The sequence below is a fragment of the Camellia sinensis genome, chromosome 12 (genome assembly GCF_055761805.1).
Source record: "Camellia sinensis isolate YWXY chromosome 12, ASM5576180v1, whole genome shotgun sequence".
Taxonomy (NCBI): Eukaryota; Viridiplantae; Streptophyta; class Magnoliopsida; order Ericales; family Theaceae; genus Camellia; species Camellia sinensis.
Genome location: NC_138972.1, coordinates 83,305,403 through 83,325,778, shown reverse-complemented (window position 1 = coordinate 83,325,778; position 20,376 = coordinate 83,305,403). Strand labels below are relative to the sequence as shown.

General features: G+C 35.2%; 1 protein-coding gene across 3 annotated transcripts; it reads left to right on the top strand.

The window, feature by feature from the left end:
- Positions 1 to 1,147: 1,147 nt before the first annotated feature.
- On the top strand, positions 1,148 to 16,341 carry SETH2 (UDP-Glycosyltransferase superfamily protein). Of its 3 annotated transcripts, none has more exons than XM_028212180.2 (9): positions 1,148 to 1,356; positions 4,680 to 4,816; positions 5,193 to 5,765; positions 10,316 to 10,470; positions 14,780 to 14,870; positions 15,035 to 15,151; positions 15,242 to 15,345; positions 15,833 to 15,897; positions 16,012 to 16,341. In XM_028212180.2, exons 2-8 carry the CDS (start codon positions 4,688 to 4,690, stop codon positions 15,861 to 15,863), a joined length of 1,200 nt encoding a protein of 399 aa, XP_028067981.1. In that variant the 5' UTR covers positions 1,148 to 1,356; positions 4,680 to 4,687; the 3' UTR covers positions 15,864 to 15,897; positions 16,012 to 16,341. The 3 variants fall into 3 exon arrangements, with proteins under 3 accessions (XP_028067981.1, XP_028067979.1, XP_082755210.1); XM_028212178.2 differs by having other exon boundaries at positions 15,807 to 15,897; XM_082899084.1 differs by having other exon boundaries at positions 1,205 to 1,356; positions 5,237 to 5,765; positions 15,807 to 15,897.
- Positions 16,342 to 20,376: the final 4,035 nt, after the last annotated feature.

Below are 20,376 nucleotides of genomic sequence, written 5' to 3'. Positions count from 1 at the left end.
TTGTTCAAATAATGAATTATTAAATATTTTATTATAAAATATTTTGCATAAGAAAAATGCTTTGTTTGTGTAATTTTTTCTTCATAATCTTAATAACAGCAATGGTAGAGGGCCCAAATTTTGTGGCTCAAATGTGGCTCAAATGGCCAAAACGACGTCGTTTTGAGTACAAAACAACATCAAAATGGCCAAAACGACGTCGTTTTAGCCATTTGAGCCATATTTGAGCCACAGAATTAGGGCCCTCAAACATTTTTCTCTTAATAAATGAGGTGGTTAGATATATTGCAAGTTTTATATCAATTGCAGTATGTGTCAACTTTTGAAATTTTACTTGCTATCTTATTTGTGGGGATTGTGAGCAGATAAAATTGTGTTGATATAATACTGTTGTTTACACAAATCAAAAAATGATGTTGCAATGACAGGAGATCGACCCATAAGAGTTATTTGAGAAATTAATATTTTAGTTTAAAAGTCAAAAAATTATTTAAAAAAAAAAAGTAACAAATAAATTAAACCATATAACAAAAACAACCAAAAAAAAGAACACTAAAAAAAAAAGTTTGTCCCCAACCTACCCATGATCAAGCAGAATCTCCTTACACCATTTTCATTCAGGCCCAAAGTGCTAAACCATATAACTAAAATAAACAGTAATGGGCTAATAAATTGAGAAATTTAAGGCTCAGTCTTTCAAGTAAAATGTTTTTAAAATATAAATAAAATATTTTTAAGCAAAATGATTTTGCATCATTATTTCAAAAATAACTTATTTTTAAAAATTTCGTAAGTTATTTTTAACAAAATTGAGTCACTCATTATCGTTTCAACATATTTAGGGTTAGTTTGGGATGTTCTAAAAAAGTACACTTTTTAATTTATTGGTTTATATGGGTTGGGTTTGGATTGGATTTGATGTGATGTGTTAGAGAGGTGATGTGATTTAAATAAGATGATATAACTTAAATAGAATAGTGACTTTTTTGACTTTTTTTTAAGTTATGCCAAACCAAGCCTTAGTCTTTTCAAATAAATGTTTTAATTCATTAAAAAGTCATAAATAAAATTTTATCTTTTTGTCAATAAAATATTTTTATTTTGAGTACGAAAAAATAAAAACGAAAATATTTTTTTATGTAAAATTAATTTTAAAAAAATTATTTTTTGGCGTAAAAGTCGAAACACATGAGGGAATTTTTTTGCCGAGTTGAAAGACAAGCATGGGTCCATTTGGGAGGACGGATCTGGCACTGAAATTCATGAAGCAAATGAAGCTCCATTTTCACACTCTCTCGCTCTCTTTCTCTCTCATCTAAAAACTGAAACCAGATTGGCATTGCCCACTACTCCTTGGTGAGTTTCCCTTAAATCAATCTTAATAATGTTTTTATGGGGTTTCTGTGTATGTGGCTTCTTCTTCTTCTTCAACAATCTGATCAAATTGTATGCGAAATTGTGGATGTGTGAATTGAAGTCTCACATTCTTCTCAACGAACAACCCACTAAGATTCCGAGGATGTTGTGTCACTTGGAAATTGTGGTTTCACCTTCTCTTCCATGCTGATCAAACGCGTATATATATATATATATATATATTGTGTTGCTCTTATATAATAACCTTGGTGGACAGGGTGTTTGATGAAATGCCTCAAAGAAGAATTCATCTTAATTGCAAATCAACTTTACATAGTGTTAGTATGATTTGACATCAAACCTTCCAGACTAGAGTCAGTCCATTAGATCATGTCAATTATTTGGGACACTAAACAAGCTTAGTTATAGATTAATTGAGAGAGAGAGAGAGAGAGAGAGAGAGAGATTCCATGGCTTCAAACTTGGTCTTTTGTTTTAATTAATGTTTTTAGAGTCTGCTTTTAGGTTTCCATATATTCTTGGATTTTTTGCATTTATGATTGTCATTATGTTGCTATGCCTCCATGGTTATTTGCATTATTTTGAAATGTATTTACTTCGCTGAATTGTTATGCTCATGGTTCATGGCATTGGTATAGTTATTTTGAATTGCTTTGTATAATCTCTTTCATGGTTAGTCAAATACATAATGGTATATCTGCAACTCAGTATGTTTAAATTAAAATGTGTACATTTGTTGGTTCTGGCTTTTGTTTCTTAGTTCTGTTGTTTAATTTGAATGCTCCTGTCACCTGAAATCGTTATGAGATTCCTTGTCAGTATTCTCTTAGGTTGTGTTTGGTTGAAGGATTTGATGAAGGAAATGAAAAGGGAAAGGGAAATAGAAAGAAAAGAAGAAAGAATTTATAGGATTCAAATTCCAAGCTATGTTTGGTTGATTTGGGAATTGGAGAAAGAAAAAAAGCCTAATGCTGTGTTTGGTTGAGAGATTTGAGAAGGGATTTGGAAAAGGAAAGGGAAACTAGGTGAAATGTAGATATATTTTAGTTATATTTCACTTATCATTTCCTTTTCCCTTTCCAAATCCCCCCAACCAAACACAACGTAAGTGAACTCAAGAGACAAAAAGTGGGATTGCATTTCCCTTTCATTTTCTTTTCCCTTATGTTTTCCATTATAACCAAACAAAAAGTGGGATTGCATTTCTTTTCCCTTTCCATTTCTCTCATCAAATCTTCTAACAAAACATAGCCTTATGATTGCTATGAACAATGGTGAAGGAATAATATAAATAAGAGGACTTTGGCTATGCACGATCATACTCTCTTAGTTCCTCTATTCGGATCTGAAATCATGAGCATTCATAATGCAAGATCGGTATTGATCAAATTGTTTATGTAGCCCTGTAGTGGAGTAGAGTCTGTTCTTCTTTCTTGATGAATGTATTTTTTCTTTACTCTATAATCTCTTTATATTTACGTTTTTTGGTTTCACCTAAATTTATTTCTATGTTTTGCATTATATTAATCTTGTCAAGAATGTTGGCTTCTGTTCCTTACAAAATTTGGTTTTTGGGGGCAGGGGTTGGTGGTTGCTCTTCGACATGGACGAGATTAGTCATGATAGGACTCTTTACCTTATGTTTGCTAGAAGAATGGAAAATAGGAAGGAAGACTAAGGCCTCGTTTGGGAACATGTTATTTTAGTAATTTTTTGACTTTTTGGCTAAAATATGAGGTAAAAAAAATTAGTATGTTTGGGATGACTTTTTAATTTCTTACGAAAAGATCTGCAAAAAGTAGAGAGCAAAGGGAATCTTTGACTTTATGATATAGTTTGTTGGCTTTTTGTTTTTTTAGTGACTTTTTTGGCTTTTAGACTAAAAAGTAATGTTGCCAAACAAGGCCTAAGACGGATGGAAGAGTCATCCACGTGGATTGGATTGTGGGTGGCCTTCTTGTTTGGTTGAAGGAAATGGGTACTATATTATTTGTTGCGTATATCCTTAAGGACGAGTAACCAACTTTTGAGGTGCAAAGAACAAGTTTGCTTTTGCTAAAAATGGGAGGAGTTCTTGACCTCCTCTCTTCCACCCAATCTTGGGCAAATGAATTTTGGAGTGCTTGGAGGGGTTTCTCATCTCTCGTTCTTTCCCTTTCTCTTATAGCCCCCCCCCCCCCCCAAAAAAAAAAAAAAAAAGAAAAAAAAAAAACAAACAACAAAAAATGCATCCTTTCTTTTGCCTCCATTTTTTATTTCCTTTTTCCCATTTTTTCCACATACCAAACAGCTCTTGTGCATGCATTGTGTATTTGGGTAAAAAAGACTTTGAAGTCTTCTTCACCCAATGTGCATGGTCTATTTATGCTTGATTAATGTCATCATAGGTCCCATAACCTGTGGTTATGCTTGAGGTTTAGCTGAGAAAAATGGTTACAGATGGCTGGGACAGGCCATTTAAGGGTTTTGGGGTTGGATTTAAGGTTTATGAGGGCTATATGTTTGGTTGGACAAGTGGTTAAAGGGAATCAGCTGGTAGCACCGTAGCAACAGGGGAAAAAAAAATTACTTCAGGAAGAAATTATGGAAAGAGGAAAAAAAGAGAGGAGGCCTAGGAAATCAGACCTAGGTTCTTAGGAAAGCACACTTGTAAATCCACAAAAAATAGGCAGCAAAAATATTTCTTCATCGATTGATCAAAAGAAGCTAAATATGTATATACAGGAGAGTGAATTTGGAGGCCAATCAAACTTGGTGGCCAAGAAAAAATTCAGACTTGGGTTGTATTGATTCTCTAATGTCTGAACCGTAGCAAATTTTACCCAAACTAAATAAATCAGCTCACAAAGAAAAAAGTCACCTTGGCAGCCCATAAAAAAGTGTAGAACTGGTCATGACATAAAATGATAAAAATTCAAGAAAAACACAAAAACAAGAATATAATCTAATTTAAAATTCTTAGTTTTCCTTTGCAAGACCTAAGCTAGAGTCTTGTCAATGTTTGCTCTTGACTCTGTTTTCACCAATCTTTTGTAGTATTTTCCAATGTTTGCTCTTGACTCTGGTTTCCCCATTCCTTTGTAGTATTTGCTGTACTTTCCTTGCATGATGTTTGCACTATTGGAGTATAGTTGGTCTTTTGTTAGCCTCAGTTAATATGGTTCTTCCAGTGACCTTCTAGTAGTTTGTTTTACTTGTTTCCATTATCAATCTATCATTTTCTTAATTTACCTCTATCCTATTTTTTTCATGTTGCATCGTGGATAAACACTTTCAAACGTAACTTATTTTCTTTATTGCAGGTGTTCGGATGCCAAACATGGGTGAATGGTTGAAACATAGAATTTTGATGGTGTCTGATTTTTTTTATCCCAATTTTGGTGGCGTGGAGAGTCACATTTATTATCTATCACAATGCTTACTTAAGCTTGGCCACAAGGTCAGATAATGCATTCAGTTTGTGGTTTAACTGTGTTCTTGCTAGCTTCTACTAATTAGCAATTAGTAAAAACCCTCCTATCAGTAGGACGGATGCATGGACAACGAACCGACACTTTAAAATTTGTTTCCACTGTAGTTGGGAAAAGTTTATTCAAAATTTGGCAAATAATTGTCTTCTCTACTTGTACTCTGAGTCTTCTTTGTTTTTTTTTTTTTTTTTTGGGGGGGGGGGGGGGGGGGGGGGGGATAAGTTACTGAATGTGTATTGTTTTGGAATGGAAGAGTAAACTGTCTTCCTGGTAGGGGTATCATTTTAATGTCCAGTGTACTTTTGTGGCAGTTGGTTAAACAAACTTGATCATTTGATTGTTCAGGTTGTGGTATTGACTCATGCTTATGAAAAACGTTCTGGGGTCAGGTATATGACTGGTGGCCTGAAGGTCTACTACCTACCATGGAAACCGTTCCTTATGCAGAACACACTGCCCACCTTTTATGGGACACTTCCAATAATAAGGACAATTTTGATTCGGGAAAAGATATCGTTAGTGCATGGACATCAAGCTTTCTCAACTCTGTGTCATGAAGCTTTGATGCACGCACGCACAATGGGGTACAAGGTTGTATTTACAGATCATTCGCTCTATGGTTTTGCTGATGCGGGTAGCATTCACATGAACAAAGTACTGCAATTTACTCTAGCAGATGTGAGTCAGGCCATTTGTGTTTCTCATACAAGTAAAGAAAACACAGTTCTAAGGTCAGGGTTGCCGCCAGAGAAGGTTTTTGTAATTCCAAATGCTGTCGACACAGCTATGTTCAAGCCTGCGCCAGAACGACTTAGCACTGATGAAATTGTTATAGTTGTGATAAGTAGATTGGTTTATCGAAAGGGTGCAGATTTGCTTGTTGAAGTAATCCCTGAAGTATGCCGTAAATATCCCAATGTGAGTTATTTAGGCCATTGTAGTGAGTACTTAAAATTTGATTAGTATTACTTATCCTTGAGCTTGTGGTGGTTTCTTTTCTTCCTTAAAAGGGGTCATTCTGAGTTATGTTTCAAGTCCATGTGCACTGGGGATAATTTTGTTAAAAAAAAAGTCCATGTGCACTGGGGATAATTGTTGTTTGCTTGTCTGTTAAAAGTGGAGAACCTACCGTATGGTGGACAAAACAGACCAAGGATTTATGCATGACCATCATTTACATTTCTTTCTTTCATGTTGTTTTGATTGCTTGGCTACCTCCCCTCAGCATTTGTTGAAACAGAGCTTGATCCCTTGAACATTTGAAAATAACACTAATTTCCCTTGTTAGAGTTGTTGGCTAGAGACGGATTTAACGGAAGTTTCAAAGTTACCTTATTACCCTTGCTCTTAAAAATCCATTTATGATAAAATTATTGTTTGAAAATAAAAGTAGTTATTATTTTTTTTGTTTCTTCTCCTATGTTTAATTTTTAAATTTTTTAGACCAGGACATGCTTGAGGCACTTGGGGGGACATGTGCGTTCATCGGTTAGATATACACAGACAATAAAAGTTTGTAAAAAAAAAAAACTTGAGATCCAATGATAAATAAAACAATAGAGATTTATATCTATTAATCTGTCATTCTTTAGAATTTAGGAATTAGTGTAATCTTGCATTTTTTTATTATTTTTTAATAAAATAGTTATATATATGACATATAATAAATACAGAAAACTATATATTTTTGTGCGTCCCCATGTATCCTGTCCTTTTTTTGAAAATTGACATGATGGCATGCTTGTATTGTGTCACATGTTTATGCCCACGCTGCTTAGGGGTCTGCTATTGATAAATGGGTTTGTTATTGACCAATAATATCAGCTATTTCCAGAGCAAGATCTTCTTTTGATCGTTATTGATTATACTAAGGAAGTTGTATGCTAACTGTAGAAATTTAATGTATAAAGAGAAATAAAGAATTGTATTATTGATTCATGTATTGATGTATATTACAATGATTCATGATTCCTATATATAGAAGAGGGTGAGTGTGTAGTAGGTAAGGAGTAGGTGAAGTGGAGGTGGTAGTGGTGTAGTGGGTTAGGTTTAGTGGAGTAGGTTTAAGTGGGTGAAGTAGGTGGAGAGTAGGTGGATTTTAACAGCCCCCCGCAAACTCAAGGGGGATAGGAACTAACCAACTTGAGTTTGGAGAGAATAACAAGAAAATACATAAAAATAAAAGAGGATAAGAGACACTGTTATGGTCGTGTCAGACCATTGGTGAAGACACTGGATGGTGGTGTCATAACGTTGTAGAGGACACTGTATGGGGGTGTCATAACCATGTAGAGGACATTGTATGGTGGTGTCATAACGGTGTAGAGGACACTGGATGGCGGTGTCAGACCGATGTAGAAGACAGTTTATGGGGTCTTGTCGGACCGTTGTAGCAGACAATGTTGTGACAGTTTACGGAGTCTTGCTGGACCCTTGTAGAAACTAACCGGAATCAATGTCGGGACAGTTTACCGAGTCTTGTCGGACCCTTGTAGAAACTAACCGGAATCTATGTCGGGACAGTTTACAGAGTCTTGTCGGACCCTTGTAGAAACTAACCGGAATCTATGTCGGGACAGTTTACAGAGTCTTGTCGGACCCTTGTAGAAACTAACCGGAATCAATGTCGGGACAGTTTACAGAGTCTTGTCAGACCCACAAAGGAGCTAACCGGAATCAATGTCGGGACAGTTTACAGAGTCTTGTCGGACCCATAAAGGAGCTAACCGGAATCAATGTCGGGACAGTTTACAGAGTCTTGTCGGACCCATAAAGGAGCTAACCGGAATCAATGTCGGGACAGTTTACAGAGTCTTGTCGGACCCCTTAAAAAATCGCATCCTCAAAAGGTGCGCCCAATTCATAAAAAGGCGTGCCATCAAAAGGCGTGCCATCAAAAGACGTGCCATCAAAAGGCGTGTCCACTTTATCAAAAGATGTGCCATGAAAAGGCGTGCCAGTTTGTCGGGCGTCAAGAGGCGCGCGATGCGCGTGGCAGCCTCGGCTATTTAACCAAGACGAAGGCAGAGGCTGAGGCAGAGAAAAAACTGAGAGAAACCTCTGAAAAATCCTTCGTGTTGCTGAGAAAGATAGTTCCGTTTGCGGAGAGAGATAGTCTGTAATACTCTGTTGCCCAGAAAATAGTCTGTAACACTTTGTTGCCCAGAAAATGGCCTCGTCTTCCCGGAGTCTGCTCACCCTCTTTCCCGACCTCAACGAGTCAACAAGAGAGAGAACTGGAGCGGTAGCACTGGAACCTCAACCGAGTGCCCCGGAGTTTACTCCGCTGAACTTTCCGATGCGGTCTGTGGAGCAAAGAATGGCAGTGCAGTCGGATGTGGAAGCAAATCAGTATACTCTGAAGGCATGTGTGGAAAGCATGACGGCGGTCACAAATTTGTCGAACCGGCTGCAGAGTAGGACAAATGAGGTGCAGCATTTAAACTCCCAGCTGGCTCTGCTCCAACGCATGTATAAGGATGCGCGAGCAGAGATAAGCGTGCTAAGGGCAGAAAACAAGGAGCTGAAGCGGAAGGCCACCGTGATGTTCCGATTTGGAGGGACGCCATATGCTGTAGTGGAAGAGCAGGGAGGAGGCAACTTGCTTGGTGGTCTAGGAAGCATGGAGGCTGGGCAGTCACGGGACAATCAAGAGAAAAGCAAGAAGAAGAGACCCGCAGTAGAGTAGAGAAGAAAAATCCCACTGTGGGTGCGGTTGTTTTGTTTTTTGTTTGTTTGTTTGTTTGTTTTTTTTTTTTTTGTTTTTTTTTTTTTTGGATGTAAAATGGTGATCGGGGTGAGTCCCGATATGAATAAAGCAAGTGTGTTTGGCAAACTCGAATGGTAGGTGTGGTAATGCAGAAAAATTAACTGGAATGAAATTTTTTTTTTTTTGTTTTTTTTTGATATTGGTATCATGGAGTGGGCGGTGGTACAAAAATATTGTGTAGAAAAAGAGGGAGATGGTGGAAAATTATTGTTTAGACAGAGAGAAGGCATGTGAGGTGTAAAGTGGAGGACAAAATAAAAGAAAAAAAGGTGAGAAATGTGATGATTTCTGTCCCTTCGCACAAAAACAGTACCACTAAAAGATGTTGTGGCTGCAAAGCCTGAAAAACTCAATGCATCAGTGGTTGATGGCGGAGACAATTGGAGTGTGGGACAGAGACAGCTTCTGTGCTTGGGGAGAGTCATGCTAAAACACAGCAAGATTCTGTTTATGGACGAAGCAACGGCTTCTGTCGACTCCCAGACCGATGCTGTCATTCAGAAAACCATTCGCGAGGACTTTGTGTCGTTTACAATAATCAGCATAGCTCACAGAATACCCACAGTTATGGACTGTGACAAAGTGATGGTTATGGATGCTGGATGGGCAAGGGAATATGAAGCCCCATCTCAGTTGCTCGAGAGGCCTTCGTTATTAGCCCAACAATACTCAGATTACTATGCATTTAGAGGCCATGAGGTGTACCAAACACCATTCAAGGAGGGGAAGAAAAGAGGGTCTGAGAAGCTTGATCAGAAGCAGGTTGTCCATAGGAAGTCCATTGATGCATTTGGACAGAGGACTTCACAGTATAGAGGTGTCACAAGGCATAGATGGACCGGTAGATATGAAGCCCATCTATGGGACAACAGTTGTAAGAAAGTTGGAAGAGGCAGGAAAGTGAAGGTATGTGTACAAAATTCCAGCGGGCAGCGAAGGCAAGGTTGCCGGCCGGCTGCCCGCCGGTGAGAAAACAAAATACGGGCCTAAATCTTATGGCTCTGATACCATGTAGAAATTTAATGTATAAAGAGAAATAAAGAATTGTATTATTGATTCATGTATTGATGTATATTACAATGATTCATGATTCCTATATATAGAAGAGGGTGAGTGTGTAGTAGGTAAGGAGTAGGTGAAGTGGAGGTGGTAGTGGTGTAGTGGGTTAGGTTTAGTGGAGTAGGTGAGGTGGTAGTGGTGTAGTGGGTTAGGTTTAGTGGAGTAGGTGAGGTGGTAGTGGTGTAGTGGGTTAGGTTTAGTGGAGTAGGTTTAAGTGGGTGAAGTAGGTGGAGAGTAGGTGGATTTTAACACTAACCATGTAATGGATTAGATAAAGCAAGGGTATTATTTGCTTCTCACTTAATATTTAACGCTGGTAAGGGTTAATGGACATTTTGAAAGTTATAATTTCCTGTTCAACAATATTGACTCATAATAATTCAGTGTGGATCAGGGCATGGGCATCTTTTTGGTGATGTGCCACCATTGCTGGGCCAAGGATTAAATCCATCTCACATTGTTAATTCCAGTGCAATATTAATTTTTCTTTTTCTTCGTCTTTGTCCTCCTCCTTTTTGATTCTTGTAAATTATCTGCAATGTTCAGGAATGTCGATACCAACTTGTAATATATTATACATATGAGCTTGTGTCTCTGTTTCTTTTTAATTCAACTAGCTAATCTAGAAGCATATTTCCAGGTTCGTTTTGTCGTTGGAGGAGATGGGCCTAAAAGGGTGAGGCTAGAAGAGATGAGAGAAAAGCACTCTCTTCAGGATCGAGTGGAAATGTTAGGCGCTGTTCCGCATGCCAAAGTACAGTCTGTTCTGATTTCAGGCCACATATTCTTAAACAGGTATGACTATATTTCTGCTATTCATATGATATATGTTTTTTTTTTTTTTTTCCTGTAGAAAAGAATTCCTGTAGCTTGACCTAATCATTTGAAAATTTACAATTTTTAACAGTTTTTGATCGATAAAGGGATGAATTTTTTAACTAAGGATCTGATAGTAAGAAGAGAGATGTATTTATTTACTAATTCAACTGAGCATATAGCTCTCAATAGAGCGAAATGGAAGACAAGATTTCATGGACCTATCTGATTGGAATACAAGGCTTAGGCTGGTTTAGTTATGTGCAGTTTGTGAGAACCTAACATTCTAGCCATTTAGGTTCCTAAGCAATTGTAGTGAAACAAATCAATTTCAGTCTAAAGATAAAAGAAAAGATTGAGCCGACCACACATTAATGTCTTATTTTCTAAATAATTCTAAGGTAGGAGGAGCTTCTGTTGTTTTTTTTTTTTGTTTTTTTTTATTTTTATTTTATTTATAAATATTTTTTTGTTTTTTAAACAAAATCTATTATTGTTTTTTAATGTTTTCTATGCAAGAAACCTCTAGATTCAGAACTAACAATCTAACTGTAAAGTTCAATACTTGTACTGAAAGGGAAAAGTGGGAGAAATGATGATTTAGGACTATCTGATTTCAATTGGTTTATTTTAGTGGTTGACTAGATTATTTAGTAAGATTTTGTTGATTAGGAAAATGCGAGAGGAGTGGAGGAAGAGTATTTTAGTGCCAATTTATAAGAATAAAGGAGATGTCAAGAATTGCAACAACTATAGAGGAATCAAGCTGATGTGTCATATAATGAAAGTGTGGGAGAGAGTGATAAAACGTTGATTGCGAGATATAACTGAGGTGCCAGAAAATCAATTTGGGTTTATGCCTAGTAGGTCAACAATGGAAGTGATCTATCTTTTCAGGAGAGTAATAGAAAAGTATAGAGAAAAGAAAAGAGACGTTCATATGATTTTTATCGATCTTGAGAAAGCATATGATAGGATGCCTCGAAATATAATTTGGTGGGTGCTAGAGAAGTAAGGGTTGACAAAATATTACATTAATGTGATTGGGGACATGTATGAAGGTGTGGTGACTATTATTAGATTACTTGCCGGAGAGACAAGTGAATCTCCAATTATTGTGGACTTACACCAAGGATCAACTTTAAGTTCTTATTTTTTTACTTTAGTTATGGATAAGTTGACAAGAAATATTCAGGATGATGTGTCATAGTGTATGCTTTTTGTAGATGATATCGTGTTAGTGGATGAGATTAGAGAAAGAGTTACCACTAAGTTGGAGAGTTGGAGAGTTGGAGAGAAGCACTTGAATTTAGAGTTTTTAGGATAAGCAGAAGTGGAGGAGTGCATTTGGGGTACTGTGTGATAAATGAGTACCCACTAGACTAAAAGGAAATTTCTATAGAATGATTATTAGAATAGTGGGGACGGAATGTTGGGCAACTAAGAAACAACATGTAGATAAGATAAGTGTTGCTGAGACGAGGGTGCTACGGTGGATGTGTGGCAAGACTAGAAAAGACAGAGTTAGGAATGCTTATATTCGTGAATGGGTAGGAGTAGTACCAATAGAAGATAAGTTGAGAGAGAATAGATTGAGATGGTTTGATCATATATAACAGAGACCAACAGAGATATTAGCGAAGAGATACGATATAGTGACGGTAGATGAAAGTGTTAGGGGAAGGGGCAGACTTAGATTGACGTGGGTTAGTGTAGTAAATAGAAATATGAATCTCCTGAACTTGACTAACCAAATGGCCATTGATAGAGTCGAGTGGAGAAGAAGAATCATGTAGCCGACCCCATTTGATGGGACTTAAGGCGTGGTTTGGCTTGGTTTGGTTATTTGGGAATGTACACATTGAATTTGCCCTTAATCTCATGCATATTCCAAAATTTTTTGATTGAGGAAGATTCCTAATGGAATGAGCCTCTTTGTTTAGGGGAAAGTTAAGTCCAATGACAATGTAATAAATAATCATGATTTTTAGTCTAGACATTGCAAAATATGTTGTGATGTCCATCTATGGTTGATTATCCTTGATGGCTGATAAAGGGACTTACGGATGACATGCTACTTTCTTTGTTTTCAATTTCTTCCCCTTTGATGCCAAGCAACTTTGTTTCCCCACTCAAGATCTTTTTTTTTTTTTTTTTCTCTCTTTCTTTCTCTCCCTTTCTTATTTTTTTTGGTGAGAAACCACCATTTAATAACTAGTCATGTTAAATCGTATCATGCCCCGATAACTAATTGGCACTTATGTTTGAAGACATAGTGACTAATAATTGGTCATGTTTAGATGGTATCAACTCTGCTTCATGGCTTTTTTACTAATATGATTGTACTTACTCATATATATATAATATATATGTTTACGACCATAAGTGTGTGTGTGGGAGATAGTTACACAAGTTATGCAAGCTTAAGAGCAAACATCGCAGATATCCATCTTTACAACAGACGTACAAAAATGATTTTCAGTCTCATAACTTGAGATTAGTTTTTATTTTTTATTTTTGTAATGCCCCAAAAATATTTGCAATAAACCAACTCCAATCACTAATACAGTGATATAAATATAATAAGAAACTTTTATTAATTAGAGTTAATATACAAAAGGTGACACATGCGATATACATTCATAAATCGTTTATTCTGAATTTACAACAGGTGTTACGAATAGTGAAAAATAATGAAAGCTAAACAAATATTCATCTGTCCTAAAGGTTTACATCTCTCCAAGTCATTGCTTGGTTACAACAAAATGAGTCTAACTCAATACAATTAAGCCCTTGGCTATACAAGGTAAATACAATAAAAAGAAGCTCTTGCTCCAAATCTCCTCAAACTGATGCCTTGGCGGAGGTATATCTCCAACACCTGAAAATGATTTTTCCCAAATAGGGTGAGCCAAAGCCCAGTAGAAACAATCTAATACAATTTATGAATCTTAACAAAGATATAAGTATAATGTGCATATGCAATGCCTGTAATAAAATTATTTGTATTCTACAAAATCATAATATGCCAAATTCTATATCTTAATCCATTTCATCTCAATTCATTTCAAGTCGATAGCTCAAAACAGATATGTCTAAATAGATATACAATCTCCAAGACAGATAAATTATTCAAATTTCCATAGGTGAGAAATATTATACATCCAACTCCACTATTTATATACACATTCATCTAATTTCATATTCCCAATACTAATTTCATTATTTATACAAAATAATTATTTGAAACGTTTTCGGGTAAAACTCCATTCTCTACCAAATCCAACCCATGTGTCAAAATCAACAATTTTAACACAATACATCCTTATCTCTATACCCATAATCATTTTCAATACCTTCATTTGATTTTAAACCAAAATGCTAGGTTTGTCTAAAATCTTCCAAATCCCAACATTATTTACACAATCAATAAATAACTAAGTTAAAAATCATAAGAAATTGTAAAAAATCCCTACCTCAAGCTTAGAAGACCAAAGTAACAATGGAGGAACTTCAAAGACGTTGAAACCAAATCTTGTTTGGACCAAAATGAATCTCTTGAAACGCTCTACCTTTTTAACAAAGGCACACGGGTAGAGAATCCAACGGATCTAGGTGAAAATGTAGAGAGAATGTATGTTTTAGAGAGAGAGGCTCTAGATCTAGGTTTTTGAAAAGTAGAGAGAGAGAGAGATCTGAAAAAGTGATGTAAAATATCACTTTTATGGACTGAAATACGTACAGTACGCTCGAGCGTAAGAAATGACGCTCGAGCGTCAGACACAATAAGTTGTTTCGTTCGAGCGCAAGAAGTGACGCTCGAACGCAGAATGCACACTCCAAGTAGTTTTGCAGGCAACAGACCAATGCTCGAACGCAAGAAAGGCCGCTCGAGGAAAGGCCGCTTGAGCGCAGAAAGAACCGCTCAAGTGTAGAATACACTCTCCCAGTTGTTTTACAGACTTGCAAAAGTACTGAGAGTTTGCAAAGCCCGCTCGAGCGCAAGAAGTACCGCTCGAGCAGAGGAGCAAAAATCTAGGCAATAGCAGTTTGGAAACTAAGCAACCAATCTGTTCCAAACACAACCACAACAACCCAATAGTCACATTTAAAGAATTACAAGGAAAGCAAGATATGACCAAAAATACAACACCATGAAACCCGAGTCCAGAAATAAGGGTTGGATCAAAACTGGAATCGCTATAATTTTTATTTGTGTTTGTGTGTGTGTGTGTGTGTGTGTTTCTCTGAATATTTTCACCTGATTTTCATATATCTACTTTTGCAGTTCTTTAACAGAAGCATTTTGCATAGCAATATTGGAAGCTGCAAGTTGTGGATTATTAACAGTCAGTACACGTGTGGGAGGTGTCCCAGAGGCATGGATTATGAGATGTTTTCTCTATACGTGGTTAATTAGATAATGACTGCCTTTTGTGTTCTTAAGCGAGTGAAGATGAGTTAGTTTGCTGGAATGATAAATTTCTGAAAATCTTGGATAACATTTTGGCTTTTCTTATTTCTTTTTGTTCTGCCTCATCAGGTTCTACCAGACGATATGGTTGTACTAGCGAAACCTGATCCCATTGATATGGTACAAGCAATCCAGAAGGCAATAGCCATGCTTCCCAAAATAGATCCACAAGATATGCATCTTCGTGTGAGTGAATTTTCTAAATATATGTGGTTTGTTTGAAGATGTGTTGCTTGCTTGGTTTTGTTTATGTTTGTCTCTTCCATTTACTGCCAGATGAAAAAATTGTACAGTTGGCATGATGTTGCTAAAAGGACAGAGATTGTCTATGACCGTGCTTTGAGATGCTCGAATCAGAGTCTTTTAGAACGACTTTCACGGTATGAGAAAACAGTTCATATTTGACTATTTCTTTCTTGCCAAACCATCTCTTATAGCGAGTAGATTCCTTAATTCTCCAAACATAAAAATCTGCATTCTGTTGACATCTGATCCTCAGTAAGTTGCTATGTTAAAATGTTCTGTGACCTTCACTATTGTTAGGTAAAGCGATACACTTACATCTGAAACTACATTTATTGGTTAACTTAATTGGATAGTATTTGGTCATTGGTTCCAACAGTTCACTTTTGTTTTTATAAAAGCAAACATAGTTTAGGCTAACATGGGTGGTCAATCAGGGGCAGGTTTCAAAATATACTTTTTCAAACTTCATTTTAGATGGAAGTCTTAATTTGATGATAGTGGTCTCAACATTTTAGTTAGAGAAAGCTAGAAAACCCCATGAGGGCAATTTCAATGTTTTTTTTTTTTTTTTTTTGATGATATGATCTGTAATTAGGTACCTCACATGCGGTGCTTGGGCAGGCAAGCTTTTCTGCTTGGTTATGATCATTGATTTTTTGTTTTGGCATCTGTTGCAACTATTCAAGGTATATATTTCTCATATGGACTTTTGTTTCACAACTTTGCCCCTGTAATCTTCAACTGGTCTTGTGCATGATATTTTTCTCATCTGCTAATTTTGTGCTTGCAATTTTCATTAGCCTGCTGCTGATATCGAGGTGGTACCTGATTTCATTCTACCACATTGTCAACATGGAGAGAAGTTGAGAGATTTCAATGAGTAAAAGCTTGAAATTGAGATCATTTACAGGGTTCAAATGTTATATTCCAGGCAGGGTGTTTTGACTTTATCTTCTAATCCTATCGTGCTTGCCATTTTCAATATCCTGTTCTTTGGTTGAGGTGGCAAAGGGGTATGGTGGGTTTAGGTAGTATGTTGTAGGTGCAAAAATTGACTAGCCAAAAAAAAAAAATGTCTTGTTTGTATCTGATTTTATGTGTGTATATATAGATGTATAATTTTGTTCTCATATGTATATACTCTTCCCTCCCCCTTTTTTTTCTCTATATCGTGGACCATTATATTTATTTTTAAAAAAGTAGATAAGTTTAATTTTGAAAAAAGATTATCCATTTTTTGAAACAAATATAATGAAGCTTAAAAAAATGGGGATGCCTCATTGACTGTGTTTAACATTTGATACTGCTTGTAAAAATGAGTTTATCAAAAGTACATGTGATGTCCATGCTTTGTTCTGGTATGTAATGTTGTTGTTGCTGTTGTTGTTGTTTTTTATTTATTTATTTATTATTATTATTTTTATTTATGTATATGCTAACAAGTGCCCCTTATGCGATGTTTAATGTTGGAAAGTGTGTAAAAAATGTCTTGAAAATATGTGAAAATATTAAAAAATATATTGATTTTAGGAAAAGTGTATTAAATTTATTGAAAAGTGTCTTATGTTTTTCATTTTTTTTGTTATTTATTTATGCACTAGGGACACTTGTTACCAAGATTTTTTTTATTATATTAATAAATTTTCTTACAATGATAAAAAAAAAAAAACATTTAGTTAATGGTAACATTAATTTTATTGTTATTTATTTATTTATTTATTGTTGTGTTAGTAGAGATTAATATTATTGCCTTTTAAAATTATTCTGAATCCATTTCCACGTAGACATGCCTTGAATCATTAAAGTATAGGGTGAATTATAATTATACTCTTGAGATTTGATTAAAATATGGATTGTCTATTGTGATTTTAAAAATTACATTCCGCCATCTGAAGTTTTTAATTTCATAACAAGTTGCCTCTTTTATTAATAAATTAGCAAGCCAATTAGCAGATTTTAATGATGTTAGAAATATGTTTTAATTAATAATTTAAGTAATTTTATTATTGTATACGAGAGTAATTATGAATTTTATTTTTTTAATTAATTTTCTTAAATAAAATATTCTTATAAGGGGATATTTGTAATTTTTCAAATCTAAAAAGTAATTTATATTTTAAATAAATTTCAAAAAATATATTTATAATTTATCCTTAAATTTTTAGTCAGTGGCATTGAAGTTAAATGAAAAGTAAAAGTCCAAAATGTTTTCTAATTATCCAAAAAAAAAAAAAGTCCAAAATGATTTCTAGTGATGGAACATTTGGAAAATTCAGAGGCATACATATATAGAGAGGGTGACATGCATGGTGAAGCTAGCTAGGGACAAACAATGGTGGGTTCACATTTTCAGCAGCCCACAAGGTCATTGAGAAACATACCACACCATTCATTCATTGATATCATTCTCATTCAATTGCTTGCATTGGTTGGAGAAGATTACCATGGCTTTCAAAGAGGTCCATATCTAGATTTCTTTGTTAGCAAACATGACTTCTATTATTAGGTGATTTGTTTTGGGTTTGTGTCATTGAACTGGCTTCATTAGAAGCAATATATAATGTAAAGTGTTGGATCATTTTAATATCTTTTATTTATTTATTTATATATTTTGTTCATGAATCTTCTTTTACCTTGTTCATAAATCTTATCTTGTTCATGAATAGAGATTTATTATTTTGGTGACTTTTTGTCTTGTTCATGAATGGAGATTAATTAGAATTCATGAACTTGGTGGTGAGTTAATATTTGGATTCACTCTCCATCTTCTCTAGATTCATAGTCATTATTATTTTTGGTATATTTTGTAAAATCCTAGTGACCTATAAATAGTTCCTCTCATCTACTCTTTTCTACACTAACACACCAACTATTTTCTATACAAGAGAGATTACTAGCAAAGAATGGTGTTTTTCTTGGTGGAGTTTTGGGTTCACCATCTTGTGCAGAGTTGGCTTGAACCATACGATAAACGGTCGGGCTGTTGTATCCTAGAGGGGACAAGTCATAGTTTTGTGATTGCTGCATCGGTATTTCGGTTCTTCCTACCGCAGCGGGCTTGATCTCCTTAAAGAAAACGAGATATCCGTGCCTCAGCCTAATCTATTTGTATCTCATTTTTTTTATTATTTATCAATAAAATATAATTTTTTTTTGGTATTTTCACCAATAATTTTAAGGAGATCATCCATGGAACAAGTACTAGAAAAAATCAATAATGGGGTTGGAGATCTCAACAAGGCTTTCAAGTTCAAGGGAGTTCATTTTAAGAGGTGGAAAGGAAAAGTTCTTTTTTACCTTAGCCTTTTGAAAGTTGCATATGTTCTTACCGAGAAGAACCCAAACAAAATCCCAACCGAGGAGATGAATGATGAAGACTGCGAAGCACATGAAGCAAAAGTGGCTTCCTATAATATAGATGAATATAAATGTCATTTTTATCTCTTAAATCTCCTTGCTAATTAATTTTATGATTATTACTATGACACTACTTACACTTTGTATTCTATTAATTTTTTGACATGTTCGTTGGTGTCATATTAACAGTAAATATGTGGGAATCATGAGTAGTTTAGGATTAATTCTTAAAGCGACACAAAAATTTTGAGAAATGTGAAATTTGCAGTAAAGCGAAAATTACCAAAAGGCCTCATAAAAGTGTTGAAAGAAAAATACTGAATTGCTAGAATTATTTCATACTGATTTATGTGAGTTTGAAGGAATTTTAACTCGGGGTGGTAACCGATATTTTATCACTTTTATTGATGATTTTTCAAAATACACAAACGTATATTTATTAAAAAATAAAAGTGATGCTTTTGAGAAATTTAAAGAATTCCTTCTTGAAGTGGAAAATCAATTCGGTAAAAAGATTAAGAGAATTAGAAGTGATAGAGGCCGAGAGTATGAATCTCTTGGATTCAACTCTTTTGTTCATTCATTGAGAATTATTCATGAGACTACTCTACCATATTCACTTTCATCTAATGGCGTAGCTGAAAGAAAAAATAGAACGTTAATTGACTTGACAAATGCTATGCTTATTGATTCAGGTGCTCCCTCAAATCTTTGGGGCAAGGCTATTTTGACAGTTTGCCATGTGATAAATAGAGTGTCACACAAAAAGACTAAAATTGTACCTTATGAGTTGTGGCGGGGGCATAAACCAAATCTAGATTATTTGAGGGTTTGGGCTTGTTTAGTTTTTGTGAGGCTTGCAGATCCTAAACGACCTAAATTGGGTGAACGAGCTACCACCTGTGCTTTTCTTGGGTATGTGTTGCATAGTACAGCTTATAGATTTTTTGACACGGAAAATAATATTATTTTTGAATTAGGTGATGCTATTTTTCATAAAAATAAATTTCTTTTCAAATCTAGAAATAGTAGGGGTCAAATAATTTCTAAAAATATTTTATCTGTGCTTAGCTTTTCTACTTCGTCTCAAGTTTTTCAAAAATAAGAAAATTCTCAAATCCAACAAAGGAGAAGTAAACGAGCTAGAGTTGAAAAAGATTTTGGCCCTGACTATTATCTTTACAATGTGGAAGAAATTCCTCTTACGGTGCAAGAACCTTTATCATCACCTGATGCTATTTTCTGGAGAGAAGCTGTAAATGATGAGATAAATTCACTACTTTCAAATAAAACATGAAAGCTAGTGGATTTACCTCCGGGTTGTAAAACTATTGGGTGTAAATGGGTCCTTTGTAAAAAAATATAAACCAGATGGAACTATAGATAAATATAAAGCGAGACTTGTCACTAAAGGTTTTAAGCAACAAGTTGATCTTGATTTCTTTAATACTTTTTCTCCAGTTATTAGAGTTACATCCATTAGACTGTTGATAGCAGTGGCTGCAATTCATGATTTAAAAATTCATCAAATGGATGTGAAAACAACATTTTTAAATGGAGATCTAGATGAAGAGATTTACATGGACCAACCCGAAGGCTTTGTGGAGCCTAGCCAAGAAAGCAGGGTGTGTAAGTTAACTAAATCCCTTTATGGTTTAAAACAAGCTCCTAAACAGTGGCATGAGAAATTTGATTCCTGCATTCTTGAGAATGGCTGTAAGACTAATGAATGTGATAAGTGCATATATTATAAAACTTGTGAGAATGCACATGTGATTATTAGCATATATGTAGATAATCTACTTATC

Bases quoted from the DNA above. Each gene is read 5' to 3' on its own strand.
- SETH2 (XM_028212178.2), top strand. From the start codon at position 4,688: ATGCCAAACATGGGTGAATGGTTGAAACATAGAATTTTGATGGTGTCT. The intron at 4,817-5,192 runs GTCAGATAATGC...TTGATTGTTCAG, and splicing joins TACTTAAGCTTGGCCACAAG to GTTGTGGTATTGACTCATGC. The intron at 10,471-14,779 runs GTATGACTATAT...CTACTTTTGCAG, and splicing joins GGCCACATATTCTTAAACAG to TTCTTTAACAGAAGCATTTT.